The 17,505-nt window shown below is 41.2% G+C and overlaps 1 protein-coding gene across 6 annotated transcripts in view; it reads right to left on the bottom strand.

The window, feature by feature from the left end:
- NOSTRIN (nitric oxide synthase trafficking) overlaps nucleotides 1-17,505 on the bottom strand; it is a 61,038-nt gene that overhangs the window by 25,014 nt on the left and 18,519 nt on the right. For 3 of the 6 annotated variants that reach the window (XM_032286627.1, XM_032286624.1, XM_032286628.1), the window contains 5 exons: nucleotides 13,458-13,541; nucleotides 9,558-9,620; nucleotides 9,275-9,356; nucleotides 6,282-6,344; nucleotides 4,413-4,511 (listed from right to left, as the gene is read on the bottom strand). In XM_032286627.1, coding sequence (XP_032142518.1) covers nucleotides 4,413-4,511; nucleotides 6,282-6,344; nucleotides 9,275-9,356; nucleotides 9,558-9,620; nucleotides 13,458-13,541 — 391 coding nt within the window. The remainder of the gene's footprint in view (nucleotides 1-4,412; nucleotides 4,512-6,281; nucleotides 6,345-9,274; nucleotides 9,357-9,557; nucleotides 9,621-13,457; nucleotides 13,542-17,505) is intronic. The other 3 variants (XM_032286625.1, XM_032286629.1, XM_032286626.1) reach the window with 2 other exon arrangements.

The following is a 17,505-nucleotide window of genomic DNA, read 5'->3' as shown; positions in this document are numbered from 1 at the left end:
TCCCTCCCCTCCCCTCCTGTCCTCTCCTTTCTCTTCTCTTCTTCTCTTTTTTTTCTTTCTGGCTCTATAACCCAGTCTGGAGTTCAGTGGCACAATCATGGCTCACTGGCTCACTGCAACATCCCCATCCCAGGTTCAATCAGTGCTCCCACCTCAGCCTCCCAAATAGCTGGGATCACAGGCATGTACTATCACACCTGGCTAATTTTTGTATTTTTTGCAGAGGTAGGGTTTCACCATGTTACCCAGTCTGGCCTCCAACTCCTGGGCTCAAGCGATCTGTTCACTTCAGCCTCCCAAATTTTTAGGATTACGAGTGTGGGCCATCGCACCCAGCCAATTCTCCAACTTTACTATGTCTAGAAATAACCTGAAGTACTAGTAAAATTGGAGATTCCAGGGTTCTACAAGTAGCAATGCTTATTTCGTACATCTGTAGTAGAATTAGAAAATCTGAATTTTGACTACAGATCCTCAGATGGCTCTGATGCAAATGGTCTTCAGATCATTCTTTGAAAAACATTAAGGACCCCCTGACTTAGCAGTTTAGGAGTTTCAAGGACAGAGACAAAGGCCATTAAAATGGACCCTCTCTGGGCCGGGTGCAGTGACTCACACCTGTAATCCCAGCACTTTGGGAGGCCAAGGCGGGTGGACCACCTGAGGTCAGGAGTTCAAGACCAGCCTGGCCAACATGGTGAAACACTGTGTCTTCTAAAAATACAAAAATTAGCCAGGTGTGGTGGTGGGCGCCTGTAGTCCCAGCTACTTGGGAGGCTGAAGCAAGAAGACTGATTGAAACTGGAAGGCGGAGGCTGCAGTGAGCAGAGATCACACCACTGACGTGTTTGGTTTGAGTTGGAATTGGGAGGATATGGTGGGTGGTGATATTCAAAGACATAGAGAACACAGGAATAAAGATTATCTTTGGCAGAGAGAAGTGATGGTTGGATTTCGGATATCGAATTTGAGGTGTCAGAAAGCAGTTTACAGATTAGTTTGGGCTGGAGGTATAAATTTGGCTACTGCCAGCATAGATACTATAGTTGAAGCCTTGAGAATATACTTATTGTGTGCATATTGTTTATGGAGTAACTGATATTGAGAGTGCTGTATCAGATACTGGAGAGACAATGGTGAAGACAACAGAGTGAGGCCCGGGAAAGAAATCTTCAGAAACTGTAATATATAAAGATCAGACTAAAAAGGAGAACCCATAAGAATATCTAATCTAAAATTTACAGAAAGTAGTAGGAAAGCCAAAATCATGAGGTGTTAATAAGGATAAAAGAAGAGAACGTTTCTAGAAAGGGGAAATAAACAATGTGTAATACTGCCAATAACTAAGGTAAGACTTGGAAAGTACCTATTGGCTTTAGCAATGGGAAGACATTGTTTTTGATGGCAAGAATACTCTTAGTGGAAAGATGGGAAAAGCTTGATTAGGGTGATTTGAAGAGTGAACAGAAGATGAGAAAGTGGGGACAGAGCAGACACCCCTTTCACTAAGATGTATTCTAAAAAGAAGACATGACAATATCTGGAGAGGAATGGGAAACCCCATAAAAATGTGACCCTGCAACTTTCTTTACTCTTCCAAGATGGGGAGAAGGTGCAGTAGACTATTTGTGCTCCCCTGCCACCAGATCATGTCATGAGGGTGGAAACCTCATGAATGGGATTAGTGCCCTTTTAGAAGAGGCCCCAGAGAGCTCCCTTGCTGTCTTCCCACCATGTGAGGATGCAATGAGAAGTAGACAGTCTGCAGCTTGAAACAGGGGGCCTCCCCAGATAGCACCCTGATCCCACACTTCCAGAATGTCTGTTGTTGAAGCCACCCCATCTATAGAACTTGGTTATAGCAGCCTGAACAGACTATAAGACGGGTAATTATAGAAGCCTGGTGGGGAGAATCATTAGGGAGGGTGCTGTCCAAGACATGGGAAATATGGGATAATCAAGAGAGGGCCTCTGAGAGGCAGGATGGAATGAGATTACAGCACAGGGTGGAGAACTGGCCTCTCCACTGCAGATATGTAAATGCTATTACTTCAGTAGGCAGGTGGCTGTGCTGACTTCTATTTACTCTGTGAGGTAGGAGGCAAGATACTGTGCCAGGAGTGCGTGGATGGAGGTGTGAGGAGAACAGAGGTTTAGATCAGCTTCTGGTGAGAACCAAGACTGCTGGGCAGGAAACCAGGAAGAATTTGCTGAGCAGCACAGAGCATCAGCTCAGGTGATCATGAGCGCTTCTATGTGAGATGAGAAAACGAATGTCCCCCTCTTGGATGTTCAGCTTCAGGATTAACAAAAGCTGCCAGATTAAGCAGTGAAGATGGCATGGGTTTGTGACAGTACAGCCAAGGTTATGGTTAACAGCTGGAGGAGGGGAGAGAGCACTGTGGACCTTTACTTCCCAGGGAATCTGCTGATGAGGGTAGGAAGAGAGAATTCACTACTTAGCTGCCATACTTTTTTCTTTAATATTGCATGACATCAATAAAGAATATCTTCTAATGAGTGCTCAGAATGCCTTGGCAGGTCCTGGCACTGAGTATTTTAACAGACTGCGGGTTCGCCTCCCCGGAAGCTGTCTCATTATTCAATACTTGTTATGATCATTTCCAACTGTGAAGACTGACATGGAAAGAAATAAGAATCTTGTAAAATCTTGCTAACAATGAAATTAAGTTATTCAATGGATATTTCTTCAGATGAAATGAAAGAGCTACTTGCAATGACAATTTTCTATTCCTCTTAAGGGGCTGCAGTAGTGCTGGTTGCATTTCCTTAGGGGGGACTCATCTTTTGGGGAAGATATTGACTCTTTCAAAGGCTTTCAACTGGGGCACATACCAAAAGAGATGTGCAAGATAATCTATTGAGGTGTGAACAGAAAATCTTTATTCCTGCACCCCAATATTATTTGTGTTCATTTTGCCTAAAAACACAGTTGTCAAGCTTACTCTTATTTAATATATGAGTCAACACCGGTGCTCACACGTGGACAGTTATGGATTCTGATACAGCCTGGAGATGGCTGGGGATCCTGCAACCTGAAAAACTGCCCTAGGCCCCGACTGCGTCCTCCCTTCCAACATCTGGAACATGTGACCACTGACATATACCTGAGCCATGTGGTTTTACAGACACTATCTGGCTCCAATTAGGTTAACATACACAAAATGCACAAACATCTTAGAAGATTTCTGCCAAGAAGCTGTAGATTGATGTTACTACTACCAATTTAACTGCAAAGAATCCACAGCAAAATGTCAGAGCTGATGCTGCCACCTCTCCTCGTTGTGAGTGTGTCACTACCCATGTGAAAGGGCAAACACTGAAATGAGATCTGACAAAAATTTTGATAAACAAATTAAAAATTATTGAGAAGGCTGGCTGGGCACAGTTGGCTCATGCCTGTAATCCCAGTACTTTCAGACGCAAAGGCAGACAGATCACTTGAGGTCAGGGGTTTGAGACCAGCCTGGCCAACATGATGAAACCCTGTCTCTATTAAAATACAAAAAAATTTAGCTAAGCATGTAGTCTCAGCTACTTGGGAGGCTGGGGTGGGAGAATCACTTGAGCCCAAGAGTCAGAGGTTGCAGTGAGCCAAGATTGTGTCACTGCACTCCAGCCTGGGCCACACAGTGAGACTCTTTCTAAAAAATATATATATATATATATTTTCAAGAAGACTATTAGAAATATACATTTAAATTTACTATAGTTAAGGCTGAACCTTGTTCCAAGCATGTATTTTGCCTGAAAACATTACTTAATGATTATCTAAAGACATCATGGTTTGCTAATCATTTAAAATATTATTTCATCTTTATCTCAACCTGCAAACATCTCTACCTCTATGCTTTATAATATTCATAACATATTAACATAATACGTAAAGTACTATATGTAACAACACATGTATTTTTTTTTTTACTTATTTAGGGTATTAGTTGAGAGGTTTTTAAAGATAATATTAATAGAGTTCTTGTTCAAAAAATTTGGGCATTATTGGTCTCATTTGTCATCTGTCAATAATATTTTTTTTAAAATATATGTGGGCCAGGCATAGTAGCACACTTCTGTAGTTCCAGCTACTTGAGAGGCTGAGGTGGGAGGATCCCTTGAGCCTAGAACTTTGATGCCAGCCTGGGCAACACAGTGAGATCCCTTCTCTTTAAAAAAAATTAAAATGAAAAAGTTTAATATATGTGTATGTGTGTGTGTGTATGTATGCACACACGCCAGGAATGATTTAGAATCCCCTTTAATGCTCTGTCAAGCTACATCTCTGCAGGGATCCCAGAGAAGGAGGAATCAACCCGTTCTCTTGTGTTCGTAGCTAAGGGCAGCAAGTCCATCCGTCTTATGCCACATGTGCCCAGCCAGCCATGACAGCTTACCTTCCGCTTCTCCTTCTCAGTCACAGATTGCTTGGAGCTTTCTACGAGCTGGAAAAGTGCTTCATGTTTCTTGGTACTAATCATTAATTTCTTCTTGGCCTAGAGTAAAAAACATGCAAACAAGAAAAAAAGGAACAGAAGCTAATACCTAGAGAAAACTCTTCTTCTCTTTTGGAACAAAGCACATTCATATGCTAGCTTAAATGATTATGTATCCTAGAATCCTCCAAAGTCTAAAAAAAATGTGTATTTTTAGTTCTTCATTCCCATCCTCACCTCAAAATGTACCTAAAACATCAGAGCAGCTAACACTTTGTCCTGAGAACTCCTGCATATTTTTTCATTATATCAGGTACCCTCAAGAGGGTTATGCATTTTGCTAAATCATTGAAGGCCTGCAAGCCTCCAAAATAATGTTCTAGTGAACATAATGGCTTTACCACAAAAAATATCACAGCAAACACAGAAGACTGCCTGCATCATTCTTTACATCAATCTGGGGCACAACTGAGATTGTTTTAAGATGTTCTCTTAAAACTTGCAGCAAGGGTCGCAATTCTGCTTCCCGATGCCCAAGCCTGAGAGGCGGGCATTTGCCTGGCATCTTGTGAAATGCCCTGCACTTGCTGGAGTCAGAGAAGTAGAAAGAAGTGGGGAAGGAAGGCATGCTCAGAGTCTCCCTACCCTGTTCATGCTGACACCTTGAAGTGGGTTAGGAGTTAGGGGATCATTTCCTAATCTACATAGTTGAATTTGGCTGAGGATGACGTTCCAGAGATAAATTAAGCAAACAAAATTTGGTTTGAGGTGGATTTGGCCTGTTTGGGAGGTGGAACTTGGTAACACCAAGTTCGCCTGTTTCTGAGGGTGCCTATCTCTAGTTATTTGGCATGAGTGGCTATTTACTTGTAAAGGTTCTCTGTGGGCACTAACACTTTGGAGATGAAAAACGATTTCAACTCTTAGAGAACAGGTCTTCTCAGAGGGGTTCATTGAATCTTCTTAGCAGATTTACTGCTAGTTCTTTCTACCTGAAATGAATTCCTTCTATACTACATTGTTCTAGAATATTCTCTGCATATGGATCCCATCTGTTATTTTCTCTGCTTAAGAACTCATACTGATATACGCTAGCTTCCCACACCAGATCATAATTCCTCTCTTTAGAATGTATTCCCTATTTCCTGCACATATGTCATCTAGCCAACTAAACTTTAAATTACTTGAAAAAAAAATCATGTCTTAGTATAGTGCTGTGCACAAAAAGTGGACCTCATATACTCATGAAATTGATACACACGCCCCCTTTTACAGATCACTACCCATCCCTCACTGGGCCACTCTCACTGGTGATGTAGAGATCACTAACACCTTTCTACAAATGAAAAAAATAAAACTCAGGCAGTGTTTGTCATTTGCTGTAAGTTACAAATTATACAGAAAGGCAGTCAGTATAATGTAATGATTAAGAGCAGTGAACCTGAAACCCAACTTGTGACAACCATTGGTTCAACCATTAACCAACTCTGTAACCTTGAGCAAATTACTTAAACTCTCTGTGTCTCCATTTCTCCATCTGTAAAATGGGGCAATGCACAATGACATATGACGTTGGGTTGTCATGATGATTAAATAAATAAATATATAGCACTTAGCACATAAGTGCTAAATAATCATATTTAGAGCCATGCACTTCCATTGATTTGGGTGAAAAATATATCTATGTAATATCTCAGGTAAGGAAACATTTTTCTCTTCAGTTAGCAGTTAGAAGTACACATGTTAGAACATGCCACCACATTTGTATGAAAGCAAAACACTTCACTTCTAAAAACTGAGTTTACACAAATGATATTTGTGGATACTTGCCTTAATTTGCTGATTCCAGTTGCTAAGGACAAGATTTGCTGTCTTTTCAACTTCACTGTCAAGCTATTGAAGAAGGAAAAAGAAACAAAAGTTTTGCTTTCTTCTTTAGTCACTGCGATAGTCTAAATGTTTCTACCCCTAAAATTTTCCTGTTCCCTCAGTGTGATGATATTTGGAGGTGAAGCCTTTGGGAGATGATTAGGTTATGAGGGTGGAGCCCCATGAATAAGATTAGTCCCCTTATAAAAGAGACCCCAAGAGCTGCCTTGCCCCTTCTGCCATGTGAGGTTACAGTGAGTTCAACAGCCACTGATGAACCAGGAAGTGGGCCCTCATCAGACAGCTAACGAGTAAGTGCCTTGATCTTGGACTTCCCAGCATCTAGAACTGTGAGAAATAAATTTCTGTTATTTATAAGCTATCCCATTTATAGTATTTTGTTAGAGATGCCTGAACTAAGACAGTCACAGAACTGGCTTATCAATCACTATCACAATTCATGGGAATTTCAAGATCCTACAATGGACATATTAGCCAAATTATCTTATCCCTGTGTCAAGTAACAGGGCTTGGTAAAATAATTATTTCTAATCTGTAAGCACGTAGCACATAAACATGTGCAGTCATGTGCAAGGGCTCCTTGCATGGGCTGGTCCCATCATATCATCTTAAATGTCAATCCATGCAGCAAAAACATCAGCATGCATGAAAACTGGTAACAGTCCTAGCAGTGCCAATTTTGCTATTTGTCTTTATTGCCCCTGAAGTGAATATTGCTTTAGTTTCAACGATATTAAACTCAATCATAATTAACTTTTTCCCTTGCTTTTAAACATCCAAAGAAACAGTAACAATAATGATGAAAATGATCAAGACCACTTCCCAGGGAGATCTGATGTAAGTTACAACAGAACCTTTTGCCCTGGAACATAGACCCAGCAGATTAGACATTATTCAACCACTCTGAGACCTAGCAAATGCTACACTTTTTTTTCCAGTTGGTTAAATTTAGAATATATGGTTCATTGCAACCGACACAATGAAAATATTTTATGTACTATGCCACTTTTGACTCCATGTATGTGGCTGGAATGTGGAGCAAGTTCTCTTTAAAAAATGAAATCTAATCTTTTATCTTTTGTGAGAGAGTAGAGTGGGGTGGTGGGGTGCAGTGGAGAGGGGCAATGCCAAAAAGAAGATAAACAGGACCAGCAGTTTGGAGGGTTCATGATATTCATTGACTAAAGCACTGTGATCAGTTATCACAGCACCATGCCTCATTTATGGTAAATACTAAAGAAATGCTAGTGACTTCATATTATTATGCTGTATAAAAATAATTTGTAATCAATGAAATATAGACAAGTAATTGGTTTTTATTAAGTTGGCTTGCAAAGGCAGAAGATTATATTGCTTGCTAGTAATTCCTATCAAGTTCTGTCCATCACCTGAAACTCTGAATAGAACATCCATTCTGGTAAAATATACCTATGTACATACAAACAACAATTCTACTTCCTGACTCAGTTTAATAAGTTTGAATAAAATTTTTAAAAATAATTTCTCCTCCATCAGAACTTTCACATCTCTCCTCAACCTTCTGACTTGCCACCGTTAAGATGTGCTTTATCAGACTGCGGTCCCTTGAGACTCCCCCTTAACCACTGCCCCTTCCCTTCAGAGGGACCACCTACCACAGCTTACAAACATCTTACCTGCTACCCGTCCTGAAACAAACAGTGACCATAACCCCACCCCTATCAGAGTCAAGCAGCGTTTATTAAATACCCAATTATGTTGCCTGGAAATAGAGTATATAAAGTGCTTAACTAACGAATGACACACAAAGAAAAGAAAAAAGGACACAAAAGAAACTGTTCTAGGCTGGGTGTGGTGGCTCACACAGGTAATCCCAGCACTTTGGGAGGCCGAGATGGGCGAATCGCCTGAGGTCAGGAGTTCAAGACCAGCCTGGCAAACATGGCGGTACCTGGCCTCTACTAAAAATACAAAAATTAGCCAGGCATGGTGGCAGGTGCCTGTAGTCCTTGCTACCTGGGAGGCTGAGGCAGGAGAATCACTTGAACCTGGGAGGTGGAGGTTGCAGCAAGCCAAGACCTTGCCATTGCACTCCAGCCTGGGTGACGAGCAAAATTCCATCAAAACAACAACAACAACAAAAAAAACTAAAGGAAGGAGGGAGGGAGGGAGGGAGGGAGGAAGGAAGAGAGAAAGCAAGCAAGAAACTGTTGTAGAAGGCAAGGCACAGAGAAAGAGTAGAGGATCTGTTCTCAGAGGATCAAGTGCCCCTGAAAGGATTGTTTAATTATTTTTCTGTATTTTTTAGAATTTTTGAGGATTGTGTCCATTATCACCTTTACATAATACCAAGCTGATAAGCATAGAAAACATGTTTGTAAAAATTGTGCTTATCATTCTTCTGTTTACAAACAGAATGATAAAATTGTTTTAAAAATGTAAAAAGTATTAAAATGAAATAAAAATAACCTTTAATTTCACAATCTAAAGATCATTCTTATTAACATATAGAGAAGCATCTTCCAGTTTTTTCTAAACATATATATACATATTCATTTTATGAAGTTGAGATTGTATCAATTAGATTTTTTAAATTCTGCTTTATTTCACAGTATACTGTGAAAAAAAAATCCCAGTGTGATGAACTCTTCTATAAGCTTTTTAATGGTTGCAAAGTATTCTATTTCTTGAATTTATGACAATTTATTTTGAATGACTCAGTAGTTTCCAGTTTTTCACTATTACAAACAATGCTCTAACAAACATCCTTGGACATAAATCTTGGATTGCGTTTTTTTTATTATTCATTTATTTTAAAGTAAATGCAAGTATTTATTTTATTTTTAGGATAAATTCTTGAAACCTGGTACCACTTTCAGATTGCCTTTTCCTTTTTGGGCCAAACACAGGAATCTTGCTTTACATAGGAAGAGAAAAGAAAGGTTTGGACTCACTGATTTTCTCTTCTTCTCTTGTACATTTAGGACTTGATATGTCGGTTTTATTGCTTCCAATTCAATTGCTTTGCCAAGTTTCCTGGAAATAAAACACACAAGACATACGAGCATAATATGAGGGTTTACATCTACTTTCCAAATTACTTTCTGGGGAAATAAAATAGTGCGTTACGGCACATCTATTCAGTGCAAGTTTGAAGTGGAATATTTGTAGCACACCCACTTTAAATATTTATGACTCCCTTTGGAGTTGGAGAAAGGCAAGCGTGGGAGCACTCACTGATGGAGTTCTGCTGTGGATTTCATTCCCTCCGAGGCCCAGGCCCAGGCGCTGCTGACACAGCTAAAGGCAAAAAACAGTGGGGAAAAAGGTGAGTGTAATTTACCCAGGAAACTGTGAAATAACAGCATCACATCTGATTCACCACATTCAACAACTGTATTCACTTCCCTAACCTTATTTCAATTTCTCCATGAGATTAAATTCTGCCAATATGTTTATTTGCACTCTATGCATTATATATACTGCTTTTTTTGCAGTCATTTTTCATTTAGATTTTCATTTTCTATTTCATATCTCTATAAAATAGGGGAAATGGCCAGGTGTGGTGGCACCTGCCTCAGCCTCCTAAAGTGCCTGTAAATCCCAGCACTTTGGGAGGCTGAGGTGACAGGATCACTTGAGGCCACAGGTTCAAAACGATCCTATGCGACACATACAGCAAGACCTTGTCTCTACAAAAAGCATTTAAAATTAGCCAGATATGGTGATGCACACCCAGAGTCCTAGCTACTAGGGAGGCCAAGACAGGGGGATTGCTTGAGCCCAGGGAACTGCAGTGAGCTAGGATCATGCCACTGTACTTCAGCCTGAGCAACAGAGCAAGACCCTATCCCCTGAGCCCCTCTCCCCACAAAAAGAAAAAAATAAGCAATAAAAGTAAAATAAAATAAAATAGGGGAAATAAAATAGCCAAGGATAAGAACAGGTTGGTTAGAAGCGCTCAAAGACAATGTTTTCTAGCTGCCCATTTAACAGATGAAAAAACTGAGACTCAGAAAAAGTTAAGTTAGAAAGGGCTTGAGAGCCCTCCTCACATCCTCCTGCTGCTCTTGGAGTTGGAGTCCAGCTCCTATTCCCTGCTGGGTTTGAGGACAACAGCTCGGATATTTTATGGTCCTATGAGCATTATCTCAATGTAACACAAAGAATAGTGCTACCGAGTTGCTCATGGCATAGTGAGAGGATTAGGGAGTGTGATGTCATTTTCTCCCACAGAAGGACCCCAGCTCACAGTGGCCCCATATACTCTGCCTTCAACTGTCAGGGTAATAAGTCCAATCACATCAATAAACCCCAAGGGCAGAGGCCTGAAGGGAGTGGATCTGCGTCCCTGCCTCAGTCAGAATGGTGCAGAGGTTTTGCCTCCAAATGCCTTAGTTTGCATCCTGCAATCTAAGAAGAGAACTAGACCAAAGGATGCCAGATTTTCTAAACATCCAAAGCCAGATATGAGCTTAGGCACAAGAACGTACCTGCTATGTGCTTACAATTATAGAAGAGTCCAGAAAACACTAAATGAGTCTATATTGACAGGAATCAGATCAGTGGTTGCTTTGGGTTGGGTAGGAAGGAATGCAAACAGGCATGATAAATCTTTTGGCATGATAAAAAATATCTATGTTTTGATTTTAGTGGTGGCAACACAGGTATTTACGTATGTCAAAACTGATCAAATCATATGCTTAAAATGGAAGCTTATTATTGAATGTAAATTAAAGCTCAACAGAGCTGATTAAAAAATGAAGTCAGGCACATTTTTGGATAGAGAACCTGACATTTGCCCCTTGGAGGAGCTGGGTATCAGGGCAGGAAAACAAGCGTGTGGTCTCAGAGGGGCCTGGGTCTGAATGGAGATGCTCTCTTTTTGTTTTCTGTGTGGCCTTGGAAGAATCTCTGGCCTTCGTTTAATGATCTTTTAAAGTAGAAGTAACTTGTCAATACCTGTGAAAAGAAGGGGTAAAAATGGAAAGACAAAAGAAAGAAAGAGAGAGAGGGAGGGAGGGAGGGAGGGAGGGAGGAAAGAAGGAAGGAAGGAAGGAGGGAGGGAGAGGGAAAAGAAAGAGAAAGAAAAGAAAGGAAGGAAGGAAGGAAAGAAGGAAGGAAGGAAAATAAAGAAAAAATTAGAAGTAATGAAGTAACAGGATATCTGTAGTACCTAACAGAGATTTCAGTATGGATAAAAATTGACTAATGTTTACTGTTAAATACTGTACTAATCCCAGTTGGCCTACCATTTCTGGACCTGCCAGCTCTCCAGTGGTATTATGCTGGATGCTAGAACTGCAACACAATGCACATACCCTACACTCCTATACCTCTCATTCCTTAGGATGCAATTAGAATAAAAAACATAATGGACACTGACAGAGCTTTCGATCCCTGCCAGGTACTCTGCTAAGCACACTTGTATAACCTCATTTAATTCTTACAGCAACCATAAGAGATAGCCTTTACTTTCATTTTAAAGAGACCTTGAGAGGTAAGATAAATTGTACTAGGTCACTCACCTGGTAAGCAGTAGAGTTAGAATTTAAACCTGGGCAGTCTGTCTATACTCAACCACTGTGCTATACTGGTTTCTCTGTAGTCTGCTAGAATAACTGTCCTAAAAATAAAAATAAAGCTAAAAGTCAGAGCAATTTCAAAGCCACCATTTGCTATTACGGCTGATGCCTAAGGAAGAGTGGGAATTTGAGCCTCCAGAAGGCTTCCTTTTTTCCTTTCCCCTCCTTATCTCTTTCATCATCAAAGGAGACCTCTACAATGGCACTGCCAGTTCAAGGGCACGTCTGCATGCCTTAGTCAAGAATCTTCGTAGCAAATTACCACCAATGAACTATTTCTGGTATACCAATATCCTTCCTCTCTACCCCTAATAAAGGAATCTACTTCATTCTTTGTGCTGCAATATATTGAAAAGAATGCGAACCAACACTTTTCAGCACCTAATGGGCTAAGCTCATCACACACATGATCTCATTTAATATGCCTACGCACACATAATAGAGCACATATTATTTCTCTGTCCAACAGAGGAAGAAATAAAGGCCCACAGAGACCAGGTTATTTGTCAAAGGTCGTAGAGGAGAGAAAACGCAGGATTCACACTTCCTGACTCCAAGACAGTCTGACTTTCACAACACCACTTCCCAAGTTAAATATCATCACCAAGACCTATTATGAATGTGGCCTTAGGAGTCAAACTGAGGAAGAATCCAGCTCAGCAACTCATGATCTAGATGATTGGGGACAGTATCCTAAACTTTCCGAGTCTCAAGTCCTTATCTGTAAACAGGGATAACAAGACCTCTAAAGGGTTCTTATGAGGATTAAATGGGAGTATCAGTAAAACATTAACACAGTGCGTGACACTATAGTGCCCAAGAACTGGAAGCCATGCTTGATGTGATGTACCTGCCATGTTTATAAGAGGATGCTTGAATGGAACATATGTCAGTTTTTACTATCTTCTTTTTTTTTTCTGAGACGGAGTTTCACTCTTGTTACCCAGGCTGGAGTGCAATGGTGCGATCTCGGCTCACCGCAGCCTCCGCCTCCTGGGTTCAGGCAATTCTCCTGCCTCAGCCTCCTGAGTAGCTGGGATTACAGGCATGCGCCACCGTGCCCAGCTAATGTTTTGTATTTTTAGTAGAGACGGGGTATCACCATGTTGACCAGGATGGTCTCGATCTCTTCACCTCGTGATCCACCCGCCTCGGCCTCACAAAGTGCTGGGATTACAGGCTTGAGACACCGCGCCCGGCAGTTTTTACTATCTTTAAGAATGATTTTGCTGAGTGTGGTGGCTCACACATGTAATCCCAGCGCTTTGGAAGGCCAAGGCAGGAGGATTCTTGAGCCCAGGAGTTCAAGACCAGCCTGGGCAATATAGTAAGATCTTGTCTCTATAAAAAACAAAAAATTTAGCAGGGCATGGTCCCAGCTACTCTACTCAGGAGGCTGGGTGGGAGGATCGCTTGAGCCTGAGGGATTGAGGGTACAGTGAGCTCTGATTGTGCCACCACACTCCAACCTGGGTGACACAGCAAGACCCTGTCTCAAACCAAAAAAAAAAAAAGGAGATGATTTTTGCCTTACTCCCACCGCAATACTTACTTTTTCCTTGTGTTCTGTAATGCTTTGGTCAGCTTGCTTGCCAGTTTCTGAAGTCCTTTGGCATAGCTAATTTCCAGGTTTGCCCTGTTAGGAAAGGACCAGTTAGATAGGATGTGCTGGGCCAGGCACAGTGGCTCACGCCTGTAATCCCAGCATTCTGGGAGGCCAAGGCAGGCAGATCACTTGAGGCCAGGAGTTTGAGACCAGCTTGGCTAACATGGTGAAACTCTGTCTCTACTAAAAATACAAAAATTAGCCAGGCATGGTGCTGGGCGTCTGTAATCCCAGCAACTTGGAAGGCTGAGGTCCGAGTACCACTTGAATGTAGGAGGCAGAGGTTGCACTGAGCTGAGATCATGCCACTGCAATCCAGCCTGGGTGACAAAGCAAGACTCCATCTCAAAAAAAAAAAAAAAAAAAAAAGGCTGCGCTGGCTAGAAATCAAGCAAACACACACACACACACACACACACACACACACGCATGAAGGAGGGATCAGGGTGAAAATGTAATGCCTATGTAAAGAAGAGATGATTTATTTACTACAAGGATCCTCTTGTCCTTAAGCATAATCCTGAAGTGTATCCAAGAGAATCCTAAAAAGTGAGAAGTGTTTTTGTTTTGTTTTGTTTTCGAGATGGAGTTTCACTCTTGTTGCCCAGGCCGGAGTGCAATGGTGCAACCTTGGCTCACTGCAAACTCCACGTACTGGGTTCAGGCAATTCTCCTACCTCAGCCTCTCAAGTAGTTGTGATTACAGGCACGCACCAACATGCCTGGCTAATATTGTATTTTTAGTAGAAACGGGGTTTCAGCATGTTGATCAGGCTGGTCTCAAACTCCTGATCTCAAGTGATTCACCCACCTCAGCCTCACAAAGTGTTGTGATTACAGATGTGAGCCACCGCACCCCACCCAAAGGGAGAGTTTTAAATTAAACTCCTTTGACATCATACTAATGGGTTGAATTGTGTCTCCCAAGACAAAGTTGAAGTCCTACTCCCCAGTGCCTGTGAATGTGACCTCTTATGGGAATAGGGTCTTTGCAGATGATGATCAAGTTAACATGAGGTTATTAGGGTAGGCTCGAACCCTAACTGGATGTGTCCCTATATAAAGAGAAAATTTGGATAGAAACAGACACGCACACAGAGAAAACACGATGTGAACATAAAGGTGTAGATCTGAGTGGTGCATTTACAAGCCAAGGAATGCCAAAGATTGCCAGCAAACCATTCAGAAGTCAGAACAGAGGCATGGAAGAAATTCTCCCTCACAGCCCTCAGAACGAATCTGTGACTGCCAGCCTCCAGAATTGTGAGACAAGACACTTCTGTTGTTTAAGCCGCTCAGTCTGTGGTACTTTGTTATGATGGCCCTAAAAACTAATACAACTAGTAAGGAACAGAAAACTTTCCTACTGATCTCGAGATCTTAGCACTAATCAGATTAGCTCTAGACTATAATAGTTGGCAATAAAATGATAAATTATGATTGGATTAACCAAACAGTGACTTTCTAATGGGAATCTTCAGTGGTAGCCAACACCAGATTTAGAAAATGAATTTCTGTTATTTCCTATGCAGGACAAGGCTCAGTAGGAAGTCTGGGCATGCCCTCCAAAAGCAAACCCCTTGGTTCTTTTGGATAGATGGAATCACTCTCATCTTAAACCTGTTTTACCATGTCCTATTTATAGGCTCATCTGTAGCTAAAATGAGGACATCTTCATCTCGCTTTTGACTACAGAGGATAAAAATGTAGAAAATTAGGTTCAATTGATATTATGCTTTCCTTTTTAATAGGGACCCTAAGGGTTTTCATTGTATTTTTCAGTCTGTTAATCTATTTTTATAATATGATATTTTTAGAATTATTTATGACATGATTTCATTTGAGAAACAATCCCAGAGCTCTCTAGTAACTAGCCCAACACCTGCATGCTTTCACACAGATTAACTCCATGTCCTAGACTAAGCAAAGAAAGACAGCTTTCTTTTATAAAATGAAATCCAGAGATCATGGGCTATTGACCTATTGCTAAATTACTATTCTTTTTTTTTTTCTGTTAGTACAGCTATGCTTCAAGTTGTTTTTATCACTTTTTATAGGAAAGTCATTTTAGGATGTATGTTAAGGCCTAGCTGCAGAAAACCACCATTTGGTGTCAGAATTTGCCCAGATATAAGGAAAGGTTAAGACAAGTATTTTAAGACAGTAAAGCTGGTCAATAAATATCTCATTGTACTTAAAAATAGATTTCTCTGCTCTAGAAATATGTCCCAGTGGATGGGGAGAGAGAAAAAGAGAGTGTTGGTTAACAACCAGCTGGGAGAGACCGTCACCCTTAATGAACTCAGATGCTCTGGAATCCCAGGAGATCTCTACCATTCAGTGGGGGTGGCTTCAGGTACTGTTAAGAAGTTATATTACCTAATTAAAGAGGGTTTTATAAAAATTAAAATGTGTTAAGAGCCCAAGCCTACTAGGGGCTCAATGCCTGGAACGATTGCTGCTGACCTGTAAAGGTCTGCATGATCTGCCTCTGGCAGCCTCTCTGATTTCCCTTCCTTCCAGTCACTACTTGGCTGATTCTGCTCCTGCTCAGTGGCCAACTGCCATCCTGCCTCAGGGCCTTTGCATTTGCTGTGGCCTCTGCCGAGCGCTTCTGCCACATACCCATGTGGTATTCACCTTCGTGTCATCCCCAACAGGAATTGCTCAAACATCACGACCTCAGACGTTTGCTCCATCTAGAACAGGACCCTCGCCACTCTCCCCTTAGTTTTATTTATTGTATCTTGTATCACATAATTTTTTTAGTGTACTCTGGTAAACACCCCTAGATGTGAACAGTTACATGAGGGTCAAGAATGGTTTTGTTCATTGCTGGATCCCTAGGCCCAGAAGAGTGCTTGGTACACAACAGGCACTCCGTATGTATGTCAAAAATGAATGAATGAATGAGTGACTAAGTGAATGGACTTCCCACCAGGTCTTTGTTAGAATTCTTACTGGTCTCTGCCATAGGTTTGTTCTCACCTCATCACTTTTGAGAACTTTAAATTAACAAGCTGTTTAGATGCAGTCCCTCTAGTTTGAGCAGTGCTCAGCCCTGATGTTAGGGCACACTGCTGTCTAGCATTTGAAGAAGCTAGACACATAAACCCTTTCTGAGTCCAGGAACGCTAACCAGAGGGCTTTTTAGGTCTTTTCTTTCCAGCATTGCATTCTTTCTTGGAAGCAGCACAAAGAGCATTACATAGGACAATGCTTTTTATAATGTTCAGCTCAGTGCTAGGCACAAAAATCTTCCTTAATAAATATGAATTCTTGTAATGTGATTCTTATGTATCCAGAAGGAGTACACAGAGATGGGGATGGTGTAGGGGAAGAATCCCCAGTTTTCTTGTCAGTTGGTTCCAGACAATCCTGAATGGTTTCTAATGGAAAAGTAACGCTGTCAGTCACAACGTCCCTCAGAATTCAATTCTACTTTTAGAATGTTCTTGCAGGCTGTACAAGGTGTGTCTGAGGCTAAGCAGACCTAAAAAGGATACCAGCAAGAAGTGTTGCTTTCCTTTATATTGTTGACTTAATTTTATTCCACTTAGGGAAAAAAAAGTTGGGCTTTGGTGGCATAAAAAAGGGATCTTTGTTTACTTCGAGGAGATTTTGGGCTTTTTTTCTTAGTTTGGCCAGCTTTCCTCCTGTGCCCCAGCGTTTCTGCCAGCCTTCTCTTGAACATGGTAGGAAACCAGCATAAAGAGGTTCAAATGCCACCCAGCACTTCTTGTGTTGGGAGTCTTCTCTTTACAGACAAGTACCTTAGAGAGCTTCAGCAGGGCAGATTTGTGAGTTTATAGAATGGTATACAGGTTAAAAGTTCTATATACTGCACATAAAGAGAGTGTCCAAACAGTGGTGTCCTGACAAAGGTGTTGCATCACCTTTGTGACATGCTGCTGCTTGACCTGTGTTCTCCCTAGGCAAGAAATAGGCACATCCAACATTTATACTGGGTACTTACAACGTGCCAGGCATCATT

The sequence above is a fragment of the Sapajus apella genome, unplaced genomic scaffold (genome assembly GCF_009761245.1).
Source record: "Sapajus apella isolate SASKATOON/1434 unplaced genomic scaffold, GSC_monkey_1.0 scaffold18, whole genome shotgun sequence".
Taxonomy (NCBI): domain Eukaryota; kingdom Metazoa; phylum Chordata; class Mammalia; order Primates; family Cebidae; genus Sapajus; species Sapajus apella.
The sequence above is the reverse complement of the archived record's forward strand: the minus strand, read 5'-3'. Positions and strand labels throughout refer to the sequence as shown.